Source organism: Mchenga conophoros, linkage group LG20, assembly GCF_057382185.1.
Source record: "Mchenga conophoros isolate Kocher_MC1m ecotype Shallow Benthic linkage group LG20, M_conophoros_male_GT1.1, whole genome shotgun sequence".
Classification (NCBI taxonomy): domain Eukaryota; kingdom Metazoa; phylum Chordata; class Actinopteri; order Cichliformes; family Cichlidae; genus Mchenga; species Mchenga conophoros.
This window is the reverse complement of record NC_140545.1, coordinates 7,848,244-7,865,877: the sequence shown is the minus strand read 5'-3', so window position 1 is coordinate 7,865,877 and position 17,634 is coordinate 7,848,244. Positions and strand designations below refer to the sequence as shown.

The following is a 17,634-nucleotide window of genomic DNA, read 5'->3' as shown; positions in this document are numbered from 1 at the left end:
TTGATTCTTTTGTTGACTTTAAAATTATTTTGGCTTCAGACGTACTTAGCATGCTTAGGCTTCCACTATTATTGTTTGGAAATATAAAAAAAAGATATATATACATATAAGAATCCATCTGTAAAATTATTTTTATCATGTGAGCAAGAGAATGGAACAGACACATGAGAGAGACTGTCACTTGACGAAAGCAACGAAAGCAGTTTTATCCCTGTGCACTTGTGTACAACGACCACTGACCGCCTGCAGGAGGCACCACTTGGTCCAGTAGCTTCATACTGGTCCTCTTCCAGATCTTCTTGATCACAGCTCTAAGCTCCTCATTGGCTTGCTCCAGGTTCCCTTTGAAAAGTGCAACCAAGGTTAAAATTAAGTAAGAGTACGAAGTCTGCTTTTCACACACAGTCACAACATACGTCAAAACATTTCTTACCATCATGAGTTGTAATTAATGATTATGCTTTACTTTGGTGCTAAGTTACCTTTTTTTAATTAAAGGGCCATGTTGGTTATGCAGTGGACTGCAGGAGGAACTACTACTTAAATATGATCTATAGCGCCCTCTTGTGTTAATTCTGGAAGGAACAACTGAGTTTGGGTGACAAAAATAAAAGTGGTTCAACTCAGAGTGACATACTTTTCAACTGCTCAGTTAAATAGTATGTTCCTGTGTGAAGCTTTAAGTGCGCACTTACTTTATTCATTAAATATTCAACTGAAATGTGTTTTTTCCTTATTTAATGCTGATTTCAATGTAAGACTTGATTCCCAGTGCATTTAAATCTGTCTCCTATTAACTTCACTGTGCTGCAATGGTTTCTCTGGGCTGTAATCTTAAGCTGCTGCACATACAACAGGTCACTGATCCCATTAGCCTCACCTCTTAGTCCTCCTACTTAAAAAGTCAAAATGTCATAACGCTTAAAAGGCAATCAACTGCATACTACACAACATGGCAGACAGCTCTAAAATGCTAAACCAATCTATAAGAAAGCAAACAATAATTCTGCAGATCCAAAAGCGGCTAAAGGTGCACACTCACCTTCAGTCTTAATCTTGAGAGCAGTGCGGACCAAAGCAAACAGGGTGGCATTAAACATTACAGTTCCATCACTGTTCAGGGGCATGTTCATTGCCACCAGACGCTGTAAAAGAATCCAAAACACAGATTAACACTGAGGCGCCTAATGTTAAATTAGTAATGTGAAAACTGCAAGTTTAATGAGTGAAATGTACAAAAGCTGCAACGTATTTTAGGTGATACAGCAAAAGAGTGGCAGTGTAGTGCATTATCTTCATTGCTATTGTATGGAAAGTTGTGGAAACCCACCTTACAGGCCACTCTGTGAGGGCAAAGTTTCCCAAAGCCCAGCGGGGGTTGGATCCTCCTCAGTAGAGTAACTACATCGAGATGCTTTATCCTGCCCCTGACAGCACATTCAGATTAAATGCATCACACCAAGCAAGCAGTCTCCACTACAGGCACAGGTCCTAATAAGTATGTACACTTTAGAGAATTTACAATTATAAAAAATTACTATCATATTTAATGGAGTCATTTTTAACACTAGTATAGTGTACCATTTAAGAGATAAATAACAAGAGAAAATGCTTCAGACTACTCTTCACAACTGGTTCCAAGTACTAACTTTGCTTCTGGGTCATATTCTGACCAGATCCTTTTAAACTCGTCCAAGTGGTGCGGCCCGAGAATGGACCAATCACGGGTCAGATAGTCAAAATTATCCATGATGACAGCAACAAACAGGTTTATGATCTGAAAGAAAAAAACATGCAACATTTTTTGTAACAGAAACTGTGCACGGGACAGTGAAAACTCAGGTCTGCGTGTAAAAATTAGTCACTTTGAACACAGTCAGATGGCTGAAGCTTACCAGGAAAGCACAGAGCATGTAGAAGCTGATGAAGTAGATAATGGCAAAGCCACTGCCACAGGTCCTCTCCTCCCCAGGGTTGTAGTCTGACTCTGAATCACACAGCTTGCCTGGCATGCAGGCTAGCATGATCTCCTGCCAGGCCTCGCCTGTAGCACACCTAACAGTGAACGAGGAACAACGTCAACACAGCTGCAGCCGTACATAAAAAATAAAGATACATTTATTATGTACAAATACATACTGACCTGAACAGCATCAAGACAGCTTGGGGAAAAGTTTGAAAGTTGTTGTTGCGGTTGATTTGTGTCCCATCTACCATTGCTATTTTCCCAAACACCTAAAAAAGAGAAGAAATATCCCATTAATGCTTAGATTCTCTCAAAGAAAGACATACATATTGTGCAGGGTGTCTAACAGGTCCCACCGTTTCATGTAACGATACCATTTCCTAACAAATTACCTGCATTCCAATTACAGCGTAGATGAAGAACAGCATGGCTATCAGGAGTGCGACATAGGGAAGAGCCTGAGGGAGGAAAAAAAAGAACTTGGACGCTGTGAAATCTGCAGTTTAACTTGAGCAGTGTCAAGTCATAACTGCTTCTATTTTATGTTGGTATTCTACGCAACAAAACATGCCCCTATCAGTTTTTCGAGTGCGCCTGCTGCAAGCTCATTTCAACATACTTCTACTTCTGGTTGGTTTGGTTTTCATCACAACCCTAAGCAGTGTTAGTTATTTACTGTGGTGGAAAATATATTTCTCCGAGAATTAGCACCATACACCACAGTTTACGTTGCAAATCAAAAGACTGAGAGCACTCTGAAGGAATGTGCAGTGTTATGGTGTTTTGGTAAGACAAAGATCAAGGAATTGGACAAATAAAGAAGAAAAACATCATATACATTTAAGTCAAACATATGAACTTATTTTGGAATTTTTTACTTGATGGGACAAAAGAGATGAGTATATTTATTATATTGATAATACATTATAATAGGTTAATATATGTTTTCAGTTCAGTCTGTCTCCTTAATAAAAAATGGTTAAGTGAGTGGAACAGACTGAGAACTTTATCTCATTAGATAATACAGATACTGGTTTACCTTAGGGGAAATGATTTGTAGTTGGAAAACAAAGGTGATAAATCATAGTATATCCAAATAAATGTTGCTGCATTAACTCAGCATGTTTAAAATGGCAATAATAACATACTGTGATAATATTGTATCATGGGGTCCCTTCTCTCTGCTATAGTCTCACCTGGAAGGACTTGATGAAGGTCCACAGGAGAGTCCTGATTCCCTCACCCCTGCTCAGCAGTTTGACCAATCGCATCACCCTGAACAAGCGGAAGAAGGTGATGGAGATGCGAGCGCTGTCCTCTGTGTTCTGAAGCGGGTGAGGGCAAGAGTTATTATGGGACAAAGAAATAAAAGGAACATTTTCCATTTTCCAGCACACTAATGAAGATATGCAACACTCGTTCATTCATGCAGTCAGTCATACATGCATTCTTTATGAGAGTCATGTATGGGACATATTAGTTACCAAGCAACACCAAATAAATTTAAATGCTTGTGAAAAAGCCTCCCACTTTAGACTTTAGAAACTGTTTACAGTGACGACAATAAACAAGCATGCAGAACAACTTGTGTGTTAAACGCCATGCCATTAACAGACCTGGAGGACTTGCACATACGGGAAATTTAAATGTGCATGTAATTGTGGACAACTACAGAGAGCTTTATCTGCAAATACATAAGAGCTAAGTCAAGAGCAGTTCATTTTAAATAACCTGACTGCTAATGCTACACAGAGCTACACTAGAATGAAGGACAAAAAGGCCAGTTTTAATCCCGCGTGTCATGCCATGCACCAAGACGGGACAAAAAAATCAGCAGATTGAAAACTGGTGCCAAAATGCAACAAACCAGGTGGATTCAAAACGGGACTGTGACAGACACTGAGAGTTCAACACAAACCCTTACAAGTGATTCAATCAGTTCTGGTATTTAAAAAAGATTTTCAGCAGTAACTGAGCAAAAAGTGTAATAACAGAAAGATGCTGATGCTTTTGACTTTTTTTTTGGATGGTCACAGAAGGGTGAGGGTCTTAAATAAAAGAGGAGGGGCTTCTTACCCCTGGCTCCACTATCACCTTGACAACAGGAATGGCTGCCGACTTGAAACCAAAAGCCTAAAGTTAATCCGAGTCATACGAACCAGCACCAAACCATTCACAGGTAAGTGCTGCTGCAAACATCACATATCATCAGTGACCTGTGCTTCATTCAACATCCGAATACATTAAAAGCTCTCAGATGGAACTTTATTTTAAAAAAAAAACCAAAACAACACAAACAACACAGCATCAAAACTTACCAACAAGAACAAGATCAGCAGTGTAAGCCTGTCGCCACATATTCTAAGCAGTAACACCATAAATAAGATTCATGGAAAAAAGAATGCAAATACCTGTTGCTCTACTAAAGAGCAAGCTTTCTGTCGCAGGATTTATTTTGTTTATTACTACCAAGTTCTATATTTCAATTACAGGAGGTGTCTTATTTTAAACAGTCATTCAAAAAAATTCAAACAGACACATCATGACATGGAAAAGGTGGCAAAGAGCGTGAAATCAGTGTTAACATGAGCCACAGAAAAGGACAAAGAGTTGCCTTGGAGTAGCAGTATAACAAATTCATTCACAGATTAAGTACGTATATAATTAAGAAACAAGATCTTAGTAGATCTAATTAGAATTTATAACTTGCTATTTTATCAATTCTTTTTTTTTTAATGCCAATTTAATAAAAGATCCTTTTTCACTCTTTTCATTCAAACCACAGTACGCTGACACAAAAACCAATGTCTCCCTTTTTCTGGATTGACTAAATAATTATCAAATGTGTGTCACTAAATAAAGTGGTGAAACCGTTACATACTGTTCATATTTCATCTGTTTACATGACCGCACACGTGTTTCCCCACACTCACTGAACGGCAACTGAAGTGCTTTTATAATCTTATAAAAGACCCAAAGCCCTCTTTTGAGCTCTTTTAATCTCGGCTACACTCAGTTAGTTTAACCCTTGTATGGTGTTCGGGTCTGTGAGACCCGTGTTCAGTTTTTTTCAAAAGAAAAATTAAACAATTAATTATTTTTTCACGTGTAAATGTGTTGTGTCTTTCCACTCACTCCACTTGATTATAACTGATTTATTTATAACATTTTATATAAAAGAAAAACGAGAAGCACATTAATTCATAAATGTGATCTAACAAAGGTAAAGGGAAAAAATTAACCATGTTTGCTGTTCATATGTCTTGTAATTGGGATGAAGTAAACATCTGTTGAGTAATTTAACATAAAATTGTTTGATAGTGTTAATTTGGAAAGCCAAAACTCTAGCGGGTCCACCAGACCCATGAACACTGGCTGAGTAACAAAAATACGAACACCACACAAGGGTTAAGCTCAGTTAGCTCTGAGTAGATGGATTCTAATTTGTTTATTTTGTGTTTATTCTATCACATTCCAGGCGCTTATGACCTCTGCTCCTTAAGTGCGCCATATATGATCATTCCTACACTGTTTAACTATTTTAAAAGACCAGCAGGTCTCTGCAGCAACCTGGACAAATGTGGTGGGAACACAATTCTCCTGATAGGTCAGTCCCTTCCTTGAACTCTTTCATTACTGTCTCATAAAAAATACATAAAGACACAGGCTTTACAGTTTCAAGATTCCCTAAAATGCCAGTTTTCCTTAAATGATCCACACCGGTGGCTCTAAAGTTCATTTGAATAGATACAGGTCAAATTTGACCCAGAACAGCATTAGTTTGTACTGTACAACAGTATAAAGTTTTAACATATTTTCATTTTTCTTTATTTTTGGTTACTTTTGGAAAAGTCATCAGTCTTCAGATGACCTAAAAACAGATTAAATCTGACCTGAACAGTATGTAAGGGTTAAAAAGCTTGAGTCGATTACATGTTTTTTTAAAGCAGCAGCTTTTCCTGTTATGAAACTGCAAAAAATAATTCCTAATGCCTGAAAAAAAGACAGCTGCGCCCTTGATTTGTAACACTGATGCTACAGCAAGGCACTCCTGCAGCGGAAGACACAGCAAGACATGTGCGATAAATGATTACTTACATTGATCTCAGTGATGGCAATGTCAACCACGCTACCCACAACAATTAAGGCATCAAACGTGTTCCATGCATCAGCAAAATAGTTCTGCAAGCACAGGCAACAAAGACACACAGAAAAGAAGAAAGAGAGACAACAAAGCCAGGAAGAAAAGGAAGAAGTAGTATAAAAAGAAGTGTGAAAGACAGAAAGAAAAGAGCATCAAAAAGTTGTGCTTTGATATAACAGAGCGAGGCTGAAAAGGTTTTCCTGTCGGAGCTTGTGAGAGTGCCAACTTTTATTATTGCTGGCTTAAAGGAATACATGCTGTTTGTTGGCACTTATTGCCCCCGAAAGCTAACAGCAGATTTTCAGGTTATTTAGCAGATATTTGGCCTGTGGTGCTTATCAACCATTGAGCCCGACAAAGATTTAAAAGATCATTTCAAGTGCAGACACTATTCAACACTAATTTAAGACAGGAAGGTAAGGAAGGAGAAAAGATGTGAAGGATGGAAAAAAGGAGAGTGGCAGTAGCAGTTGGAGAGCAGGAAGAGGGAATGACAGAGTTCTACATACTGACGTCTTTCTACCTGGCTGAGTATGATGTCGACTACACTGCCAATCACCACCAGAGCATCGAAGACGTTCCAGGCGTCCCCGACATAGCCCTGAATATGGCAGCATGCACAGCCAGCAGGAGGAGAGGGGGGAGGCAGGAGAGGAGGGTGATGCAGGAAAGTATAAGAGATTACAGTGAGGGGTACAGGAGGGTGACGATAAGAAATCAGTGGAAGGATGAGATTCGAGCAAAGAGCCCGTGATGGGAGGCAACAGGAACAGGAAGAAAGAGGGCTGGCTTAAAAGTGTCTTCAGGTAAAAACTCAAACACTGATCTTTTTGGGGATAAAATATAAAAAGGACATCTAGAGGAAAACTCTTTCCCTTTTGAATGCCTAAAAGGGGTAACCCTTGTATTGCTTTCCTAAACTGAGCAGTGTCTGTCATATTTGAGGCCTCCTTCCAGAACAAAATGAGTGGGGGTGCTCCAGAAGTTACTGAGGGTGATCTCTGCCTACACAGCTTGGAAAAACCTGGAACCTGATCTAATGGTCCTCAAACTGCATTTATATTAACATATAAACATATAACATATAAATGCATATACTGGAATTTTAAAACTCATCATTAAGGGTAGAGAGGTGGTCATCTACATGTGGGAAAGAGTTATGGTACTATTGGTCTTTGAATAGATCTGCATATAATTTGCTTAAACACTTAAGTTTTTGCATTAAGGACAATTTTTGACAGAAAATAAAATAAATCATAGAGAGGAGAGAAGAGACTTACTCTGGGCTTGAAGGCAATCAGCTTGAGGATCATCTCTACAGTGAAAACCCCAGTGAACACCATGTTCAGGATGTCCATGGCATAGTTAAATAAATGAGACTGACCATGGTGCTGAAAAGAGACATATGCACAGACTAAACACACAAATATTAAGAAACAAATACGTATTTCAGCATATGACAAAAGACTGTACATCATCATTTTAGACTCATTATGTACAGATCAGATCAGTTCAACCACTAACATTTCTAGGCACAGCAATATTTGACAAACTGATAAATTAAATATTTATTTGCTACACTATATTGCCAAAAGTATTCGCTCGTTTGCCTTCACATACATATGAACTTGAGTGATATCCCATTCTTAATCCAAACGGTTTAATATGATGTCCACCGTCCATATTCACCTACACTAGCTTCAAATCTTCTGTCTTTATTTATGGCAATTTTTGAACATTCTTCCAGAAGCACATTTGTGAGGTCAGACACTGATGTTGGACGAGAAGGCCTGGCTCACAGTCGCCGCTCTAATTCATCCCAGAGGTTTTCTATCGGGTTGAGATCAGGACTCTGTGCAGGCCAGTCAAGTTCTTTTACACCAGACTTGCGCACCATGTCGTTATGGATCTTGCTTTGTGCACCGGAGTGAAGTAATGTTGGAACAACAAGGGGCCATTGCCAAACTGTACCCAGTACCCTTCAGGAGAAGGGTACTTCTCCAGATAACCGTCAAACCCAGACTTGTTCATCAGACTTGCAGATGGAGAAGTGAGATTCATCACACCAGAGTACATCTCCACTGCTCTGGTGCTTTACACCACTGCATCTGAGACTTTGCTTTGTGCTTGGTGATATTGGGCTTGGATGCAGATGCTCAGGCATGGATACCCATTCCATGAAGCTCTTTTCACACTGTTCTTGAACTAATCTGAAGGCCACATGAAGTTTGGAGGTCTGTAATGATTGATCGTATAGAATGTTGATGACCTCCACACACTATAATACCACTAACAGCTGATTCTGGAATATTTAGTAGTGAGGAAACTTCATGGCTGGACTTGCACGGTTTTTACAGATCTTCCGCAAGTGACCCATTCTTTCACAAATGTTTGTAGAAGCAGTCTGCATGCCCAGGTGTGTTTTATACACCTGTGACCATGGACGTGATTGGATGATCATTGACTTGAATGAGTGAGTCAGTACATTTGGCAACAAAGTCTATGTAGTGATTGTAAACCCAGTTCAACTTTACCTTAAAGACAGAATGAATAGTTCTTACCTGAATGGCCAGGCATAAGGTGTTGAGGATGATTAGGACAAACATGACGTACTCAAAGCCGGTGGAGTTCACCACATACCAGAACTTGTACTGGTAGGGGTTTTTGGGAATGTAGCGCCGAAGAGGGCGAGCTTTAAGAGCGTACTCGACACACTGACGCTGCCATGGTGTTGATGGTTTGTTGAGGCAAAAAGAAGCAGAGACTCATAACCAAGTAATTAATTATTAAGATATTATTTGGCTATAATGTTGCATTATTTCTTCATGCTTTTGAAATAATCATAAACAGACTTTCCTACCTGATTTTTGTCCAGCTCACAGTTCTTGTACTCCTTTTCCCCTTGCTCCTGGAACGTAACAATAACAAAACCAACAAAGATGTTCATCATGAAGAAGGCAATGATGATGATGTAGATGATGAAGAAGATGGAGATCTCGATGCGGTAGTTGTAGATAGGGCCCATGTTCTCCCTGTTGGAGTCGATGGCCTTGTACAGCAGACTGTAGGGACAAAACGGAGACAGAAAGTCAAGATAATCAGTTACTATCCAGTGGCAATACAGGATTTAGTTTGGAAGAAGCAAAATAAATATCAAACATTAAATTCCATCTTGCACATAAAACAGTACTTACGTGGGCCATCCTTCAAAGGTGGAAACGGTAAAAAGAGCCATCATGGCCATGAGGACGTTGTCAAAATTGAATTCACTGTTATACCAGATCCTCTCCTTCACCATGGGCAGCGCAGTGTCACCATTGTTGTAGAGAATATATGTACCCCTGGGATTTAAAGATAATATTAACTACATATGCTGTGTGCAGACTGAAAATGCAAGCAAAACCAGTAAGGAATCAAAGGTCTCACTTGCACTCATCTGGGCTGGACTTGGCATCATCTGTGCATCGATAAAATTTACCCTTTAAAAAAGAAAGCAGAGCATGTCAGCTGCAGTGTTGTGCAAGAATCCCAAACTTTGTATAGCTTTTTATTATTTTATGGTAGAAGCATTGTTTAATTTAGTGAAGTGCAGAAGAGACGTGAGATTTTACAATCAGTGTGCACCTGTTTCCCATTATAGCTCATTGCTGTACCTTAAAAAGTTGCACTCCGATACAAGCGAACATGAACTGCAGCAGAGTGGTGACGATCATGATGTTGCCAATGGTCCTGATGGCCACAAATACACACTGGACCACGTGCTGCAAAGCATACAGTTACAGTGCTATTAGAAATACACAGTTTGTGTCACCAACAAAAGCGTGTGTTTGCACAAACATGGGTGCAAATTCAGACAGACAACTAAACCCATGCACATAGACAGAGAGAGATATTGTCACTCTCACCTTGAGTCCCTTAGCTCTGTTGATGGCCCTGAGAGGACGAAGAACTCGCAAAACACGAAGAATTTTCACCACTGAGATGGCGGACGACCTATAGGAGACAGAAAAACAGATCAGGGAAAAAGGGTTGTAATTTTTAATGGGTATGTCCCCACAGAGGTATTAGTATACTGAAGTTTTAGCTGCTGAGCCACTTAACTGTGACAGAGTACAGACAGGGTTTAGACAATCAAGATGTAACATGTTAATTCAGTTGTTTTTACTTATGACTTCTTCAGAATTTTCAGTTGAATTAGGCCATTACCCTAAGTAGCTACTACTGATTTAGTTTAAGTAATGTTTAGGGATTCATGAGTGCGGCTGAAACACAAAAGAGGCATGAAGTCTACTTATTCTATAAATTCACTGGTGAGTTACGCGCACTTTTCTCACATTGGATATTACACTGACTTTCTACTAGGGTGATGGCAGGATAAAGACCATTTAATGTCCATTCTGACTGAGTCACACATTTCCATTTTCACATATGGCTGTGCTGGGTAATGTCTAGAAAGGTTCAGGGAAATGTAGTACATGTGTGAAAACGGTAGTTTTTAACTAATCATCTGAACATAGTTGCTCAATTTTTGATGACAATCACACTTACTGAATGCCAAAAGACACCAGAGACACACCAACGACCAGCAGGTCTAATAGGTTAAAGTAGTTTCTACAGAACGCCCCTTTATGAAGGAATGCTCCAAATGCTGTCATCTGGACAAAGGAGAGAACCATGTTGATTAGCCATCAATCAAGGAGGAGGTTCAATCAAGGCAGCAATATGACTCAAAATGCATAATAACTGTTTGCTATAGATGATCTGTTATATTCTAACTGTTATATTCTGTTATATTCTAAGGATTAACAAAAGCACTCAAGCTTGGTAAGTTAAATTAACAGGAAAAAGTTTCAATCAATATTTAAAACATATTTGAAATGAGAAACGTCAGGGATGCATTTATGTGCAGTACCGCGTGCACACACACATTGATGGTATATACAGTACATATAGATACATCAATCTATTATATTACATTCTCAGTACGTCCCATGTAAGTAACTTAATGGTCTGCGTATCTGTATATGTGACAGAGTTTTGTTTGAGTCACCTCTAAATACTGAATGAAGAGTTCTGAAATTAGGTCCTTAAATATCACAGACATATACCTGAACAAACAGCAATTCACTCCAGTAAAAGCGAGGACATTTTTAACGACAATCAGAATTGTGCAACCCTTACCACTCTGATTGCAGAGTGCTAATTTTGATGTAAAGCTCTATTTAAAATTGAAAATGTTTTTAGGGTGTTGCATTATGTAGATATACATATTCATTTAAAATATAAAGGAAGTACTATGGAGGCAGGAGTTTGAGGTTTAGTGATCACGGGGCAAATTTATATCCACACCTATGATGTGAATTGAAACTGAGATTATTGACCAAAAAAATCAATAATCATGTCACGTTTACATTTTCAGGTTAAACATGTACAGGTTAGCTTTAAAACTGACAGGGTTTCTATGTAGCTTGCAAAGGAGAAGAAGGAAAAGAAGAATACATAAATACATACATACATACACACACATATACATATATATATATATATGTATATATATACATATATATATATATATGTATATGTATTACTTACATGTATTACATGTATAGTTATATGTATTAGTTACATGCATACATACATCATTCTGCTGTTAAGTTTTAATAATTAACCAAGTTTTTGTCATTTCACTATGTACAGTGGTATAACGAAGATATTCAGAAAAACAAAATAAAATAACATAAGGTCTGTCCCATAAGTGAGCAAAGCGAAAAGTGCTGCAGGCTTGGCAAAAACTGCCCGTTGGGTGGATTTTTGTTAGTTATTGTAATTAAACATAAAACGATATGAATTGTTTAAAACACGGGACTCTAATGTTTACTGCTTTTTTTTAATCTGCTGATGTGCTTTTAAAAACAATCCCTTTGTAAAACTATGAATAAAGTATACATTTTTGTCATCAAAGAAAAAAATGGTAAAAACATAATTTTAGGGAAAAGCCATACAAGCGGTCGTATTCTGGAGAGCCAAAGGTCCATGAACTTGTCGAGGGTTAAAAGGGGGAAGTAGGCCGTGATGGAAAAGTGACTGACAGACAAAAAAAATTTCTGACGAAAAGGCACGAGCTCCACGTTGACATGTCGGCGCTGTGAGAACAAGACAAGCAGGCGGCCATTCTGACCAGACTTTAGAGACAAAAATGACGAGAGGAAGAATGTGTGCAGCAAGCTTGGAAGTGGTGGGTTGTTGCTGAGCAAACGCAACGGTTTGAATTGTTTACCTTAATAAAGATCTCAAATGTAAACATACTAGTGAAGACATAGTCTGCATAGCCTAGGATCTGAGGAAGCAATCAGAGTGACATAAGCGCGCAGGGTTACTACAGCTCTACTCAGCACAGCACAACACAGCACGCAAAGGACATTTACCTTCAACAGGATCTCAACAGTAAAGATTGCGGTGAAAGCATAGTCAAAATAACCAAGTATCTGAAAAAGGCAATGCACAAGTTCAAGTCATTCCAAGACAACAGCACAGTGAGAGATTTATTAAATACTTTTAGCTGTAAATACTGCAAAGTTTAAACACAGATGAAACAGATACTAGTGTAGCCAAGCACTAAGTAGGTTATACTTTAACTGACCAATCACTCGTTAGTGCGTAGTCTCAAATAAATTCTTGTTTGTTAAGAAACGGTGATGTTCCTTCTCTGAAATTCTGAATGCAAACAAAGCTGGGCCATTGTCTCTTTTTAGTGTTGGAAGAAGCCATGTTGTGCCAGTGCAATCAGCACTGGTACAGAGTGAACACAAACAGACTATTTAAAACTCCTTACAGTGACATGCTGTAGCTGCAGACACAAAGGGAAGCCTGCTGAACTATCTGCTTCTAAAGTCTGCACTGTATGTAATCACAGCTCGTGGGCAGTTTAACACGATGATACAATCATGTGGAAAATAAATTTTTGATGGGACTCCATGCAGACCTCTGAAAAACTAAGTACACACTTTCATTCAGTAACTTGTTGAACCACCTTTACTGCAATAACTTGAAGTAACTGCTTCCTGTATGACTGGATTATCAGTCTGTCACATCACCATGAGGAATAATTTTGTTCTGCTCTACATCACTACATCACTGCTCCAGTTTCTTGAGGTTTTATGCACAGCTGTCTTAAGGTCCCGGCACAACATTTAAATTAAAATGAGGCCTGGACTTTGGGTCATCACGGCACTTTGATTCGCTTCTTTTGCAGGCATTCTGTTACAGATCTGCTGCTGTGCTTGGATCGCTGTCCTGCTGCATGACCCAGTCTCGACAAAGCTTTAGCTGACATATGTCACATTTGACTCTAGAATAGAGTGTTCCAGAAATCTTGTGGTTTGTTCAGATGGAGCTTTGCAAACCAAAGCTGTGTTGCCAGGTTCTTTTCAGAAAAGTTTTCTCCTGGTAACCTTTCCAAATAAGCCGTACCTGTTCAGTCTTTTTCTAATTGTGCTGTCATGAACTTTAACATTTAACATGCTACCTGAGGCCTGTAGAGATTTTGTGTAGTTTCTCTGAGCATGCTCAGTTTGAATTTAGGGAGAATCTGCTGAAACGTTCACCCCTGGCAAGACTATGGGATTGTGTTTAGACACATTTGATTGCTTCAGACCAGAAAACTTCTGCTTTTATAGAGGCGCTCACACTTGCTAATGTACAGTTAATCAAGTGCATTTGATTAGCAGCATCTTGCTGCTACTTACCCTCTTAATTCCTATGTAAGCAGTAAGGCTGTACTTAGTTTTTCAGGTAAACAAGAGTCCTCTAAAAACTTTATTTTTTACCCAACTGCATTTAATTTCAGAGCCAAAAATTCCTCAAATTTAAGACATTTTGAATTATCTTTTAAGAATATCTTATGAATTGTGTGAGAAACAGACAAGGTTAAATAACATAATAACATAATAATAAATAGCAGTAGTTGTAAAATCTGTTATTGCCAAATCAGTCATTTCATATGTCACTTGTTATTTTTTAAGGAAAATTTTAGATTTGTTAAAATATGCGTTTTACTTATAACTTTAATGATGGGTGTTTAATGCACATTTTCAACACCAGGAGATTAAAATGGAACGTAGTAAATGAAATGTGGTAATACATAATTTACAAAATTACAGCTGAACTCCGACTGTGACGTGTAAAAAAAGTGAAACAGTTTCCAGACTCATTGGTTGTTTACATACGATATTGCGAGCAGAGAAGTTGCGGATGGGGTCTTCGGCAGCCAGTGAGACAGAGCTGAGCATGATGAAGACCAGGATGAGGTTGGTGAAGATCTGATGGTTGATCAGCTTATGGCAGAATACACGAAACCTACAAAAAGAGAGTAGAAAGCAGTAAAGAGAGGGACTGCTTGAACTCTTTTAGTGTCTACAAATACATCTGTCACACTGAGCAGTTAGACTGGTTAATGCTCCTATGTGTTGATATGTCTGATATACGAGGCTCACGGATTTGTGCTGCTGAAAATGAAGAAGGCGCTGCCTTCGGGGATGGGTGGAATCTTTTCTTTGATGGTGAGTTCAGAAAGTCGCTGAGGCCGAGGCCCAGATGGGACTTCTGGGAGCTCGTCATTGTCGGTACCATCATCACACACTGGAAAATATTAAAACAGTCCTTCTGATATGATCCTAGCATGAAAATCCTCAAAGCATGTCAAATTTACATGGGTGCCAAAGTTTTGTTTTAGTCAAATTTTTAAACGTTTCTTTTAATTTTTACGCATTTTGCTATTTTTTCATTGAATATACAATTTATTGCCATGCCTTATGAAGAATTTCAGTTAAAAGATCACTTAAAATTCACATACAAGATTATTTTTAACTGTAAATCCCAGCATACAGAAGATACACTTATGAACTGAAGATTCAAAATCCGGCATTCAACATGTAATATATCTACTGCACAATAATATATGTACAAAAATACAGTGTTTATTTAATTGATTTGATCAACAAATCACCCTTCCACTAACTGCTGTGTTGTGTTTGACTTCAAAGTGCTCACAGTGTCTGTGTCTATGTGTGTACGATGTATGTATGTGTATATATATATATATATATATATATATATATATATATATATATATATATATATATATATATATATATATATATATATATGTGTGTGTGTGTGTGTGTGTGTGTATACTGTATGTGTATTGCTCAGTTAAAACAAGTCAGTTTACCTGGAGACTCACTGGAAGGATACAACTCTTTGTTTTCCTCTTGCAAGCCCTCCAGCGGCACCTTCATCATTCAGGTTTAAGAGAGATTTTAATAAACTCAGTGCTGCCATTTAACATATGCATGTCTGCAGTTTGATAATATAATGTAAATCCTGATTTTTTTTTACCTTGGTCTCGCCATCTTTGCTTTCTGCTATGTCACATCTCTTCTTATCAGCGCTTGCATCCCTGTTGGGCACAGATGAAAAGGTCTGATTTACAACGCTTTTTTTTTTTTAAGTGACTGTGACAAAAGACTTCAACACTAGACCTTCAAATATAAAATATTAAACAGCTTCACCTGGCACTATTCTTCCTCTTCTTTGCCTCTTCCTCCTCTTTCTGCGCTGTGTTGAGGCTCTCTGCATCTGCCAGGTTGTCAACGGCGATGGCCAAGAAAACATTTAGCAGGATGTCTGATCATTTGAGTTAGAGAGAAAACACTAAACACCCCGATTAAAAACAACTTTTTCACACGGATGTGTGCACACTTCGCAGGCAGTAGGATACAGTTTCCACAAATGAAGAGGATGATGAAGTAAATGCAGACGACCATTCCAGAGGAGGCAGGACCACCGTATGCCATGATGCCATCATACATTACTGTGTTCCAGTCTTCTCCTGTCAAGATCTGGTGAACACAATGTAGAGCAGAGGACGCCAAAATTATTCTGTTTGCCCAGACAATAATTTAAACTGTATTTATTGTCTTACTGCAGACACTTAGATTGGATGTTGTGATTTTTGCAAATCGCACCTCAACAAACAGACGCTTTGACAGATTAGCATTGAATTAGCTCACAGCGAGCTTTAATTTTGAATGAAACAATGAAATCAAACAGATACCTGGAAAACAGTGAGAAGGGCCTGGGGGAAGTTATCGAAAGTGCTTCTTTTAGTCACAGTTTCATCAAAGTTAAACTTTCCCCCAAAAAGCTGCATGCCAAGCAGGGAAAAGATAATGATAAAGAGGAAAAGCAGCAGCAACAGGGATGCGATGGACTTCATGGAGTTGAGGAGAGAGGCCACCAGGTTACTGAGAGATGCCCAGTGACTGAGGAAGAAACAAACAATAAGGGATTATGTCTTGTCAATACGCTCAACTTAGCCAGCTGGTATCAGACATGCTGTACTCAGTTAATATGCTCACAGATGCCTGAATCCTTCGGTTTGTTTGAAATAAGTGTCATCAGCCTTATGTGAAAGATTTACAGCGAGATCTTTCACGTGTTCTCATGTAACAGATCACTTTTGGCAATAATCGGGGAGAAAGCACTTCCTTATTTTCTGAGCTTCATACAAGTGATACATTTTATACAAAATAAAAGGCTTTTTTTCTGTCAGTGAGAGATTAAATGTTGCTTACGTTAGTTGCACTCTAAGCTCACGTGTATAAGTCTGAAAACGGAATTTAAAAAAACTACAATGCACTCCAAATGAAAAATTATATAAAAACAAATTTTAAAACCCCATATTTGAATCAAAAGACGGGGTTTTAAACATCTTACGTCCAGAGATCACATGACTTTCTGTTGTTTTGTTTTTTTTTAAGATTTAATAGTTTTGTCTTTGCTCTGTGTTAAATAGAAATCTCAGACATTCCCATTGATGGATTACTGGTCATGTCTGTAACAGGCTGTGCCAGTGGAGGTTTGCTGGTCTGATGCCTGTATTAAATAGATTATTATTCATCCATGTATCCATTCTCTTCTGCCTATATTTTTCAGGGTCGCTGGGGCGCTGGAACCTATATATGAATATATTATAATATATTTAAATGTTATGTTTTTAAATGTAATTAGGGGACATTTCATAGACCTCATGCACTTTTGAATTCTCATCTTTTGTGTGACTTTTTTAAATTTGACTTTTATTTTATTTTTTTCTTTGACTTATGTTCAGTTCAGCACAAACCTTGTTAATAAAGGTGCTATATAAACATTAGTATTATTAATATTATTGTCATTGTCAGTAGTAGTATTAGTGCGGGAATTGCTCACCGTGTGACTTTGAAGATTCGAAGGAGGCGTACGCAGCGCAATACAGAGATACCCAAAGGAGACATGATCGCTAACTCCACCAGGATGGTCTCTACGATGCCGCCACACACCACGAAACAGTCAAAGCGGTTAAACAGGGATACAAAGTAGGCCTGCAATCCCAAGCTGTACATTTTCACCAGCATCTCCAAGGTGAACAAGGCCAGAAGAACTTTGTTGGCAACATCTGGAGAAAAAAGCGGGATAAAAACGTCTA

General features: G+C 38.4%; 1 protein-coding gene across 12 annotated transcripts in view; it reads right to left on the bottom strand.

Moving 5' to 3' along the window:
- cacna1db (calcium channel, voltage-dependent, L type, alpha 1D subunit, b) overlaps positions 1-17,634 on the bottom strand; it is an 87,819-nt gene that overhangs the window by 19,809 nt on the left and 50,376 nt on the right. For 5 of the 12 annotated variants that reach the window (XM_085261137.1, XM_085261140.1, XM_085261143.1 and 2 more), the window contains 27 exons: positions 17,379-17,604; positions 16,225-16,432; positions 15,889-16,009; positions 15,680-15,794; positions 15,507-15,567; positions 15,340-15,400; positions 14,603-14,747; positions 14,336-14,465; positions 12,536-12,595; positions 10,659-10,765; positions 10,016-10,103; positions 9,764-9,871; positions 9,537-9,589; positions 9,305-9,451; positions 8,971-9,172; positions 8,672-8,830; positions 7,391-7,501; positions 6,065-6,148; positions 4,043-4,084; positions 3,163-3,291; positions 2,359-2,424; positions 2,144-2,235; positions 1,896-2,055; positions 1,650-1,777; positions 1,331-1,427; positions 1,043-1,145; positions 241-342 (listed from right to left, as the gene is read on the bottom strand). In XM_085261137.1, coding sequence (XP_085117263.1) covers positions 241-342; positions 1,043-1,145; positions 1,331-1,427; positions 1,650-1,777; positions 1,896-2,055; positions 2,144-2,235; positions 2,359-2,424; positions 3,163-3,291; positions 4,043-4,084; positions 6,065-6,148; positions 7,391-7,501; positions 8,672-8,830; positions 8,971-9,172; positions 9,305-9,451; positions 9,537-9,589; positions 9,764-9,871; positions 10,016-10,103; positions 10,659-10,765; positions 12,536-12,595; positions 14,336-14,465; positions 14,603-14,747; positions 15,340-15,400; positions 15,507-15,567; positions 15,680-15,794; positions 15,889-16,009; positions 16,225-16,432; positions 17,379-17,604 — 3,105 coding nt within the window. Of the gene's footprint in view, positions 1-240; positions 343-1,042; positions 1,146-1,330; positions 1,428-1,649; positions 1,778-1,895; positions 2,056-2,143; positions 2,236-2,358; positions 2,425-3,162; positions 3,292-4,042; positions 4,085-6,064; positions 6,149-6,633; positions 6,712-7,390; positions 7,502-8,671; positions 8,831-8,970; positions 9,173-9,304; positions 9,452-9,536; positions 9,590-9,763; positions 9,872-10,015; positions 10,104-10,658; positions 10,766-12,387; positions 12,448-12,535; positions 12,596-14,335; positions 14,466-14,602; positions 14,748-15,339; positions 15,401-15,506; positions 15,568-15,679; positions 15,795-15,888; positions 16,010-16,224; positions 16,433-17,378; positions 17,605-17,634 lie in introns of all 12 variants that reach the window. The other 7 variants (XM_085261141.1, XM_085261148.1, XM_085261147.1 and 4 more) reach the window with 4 other exon arrangements.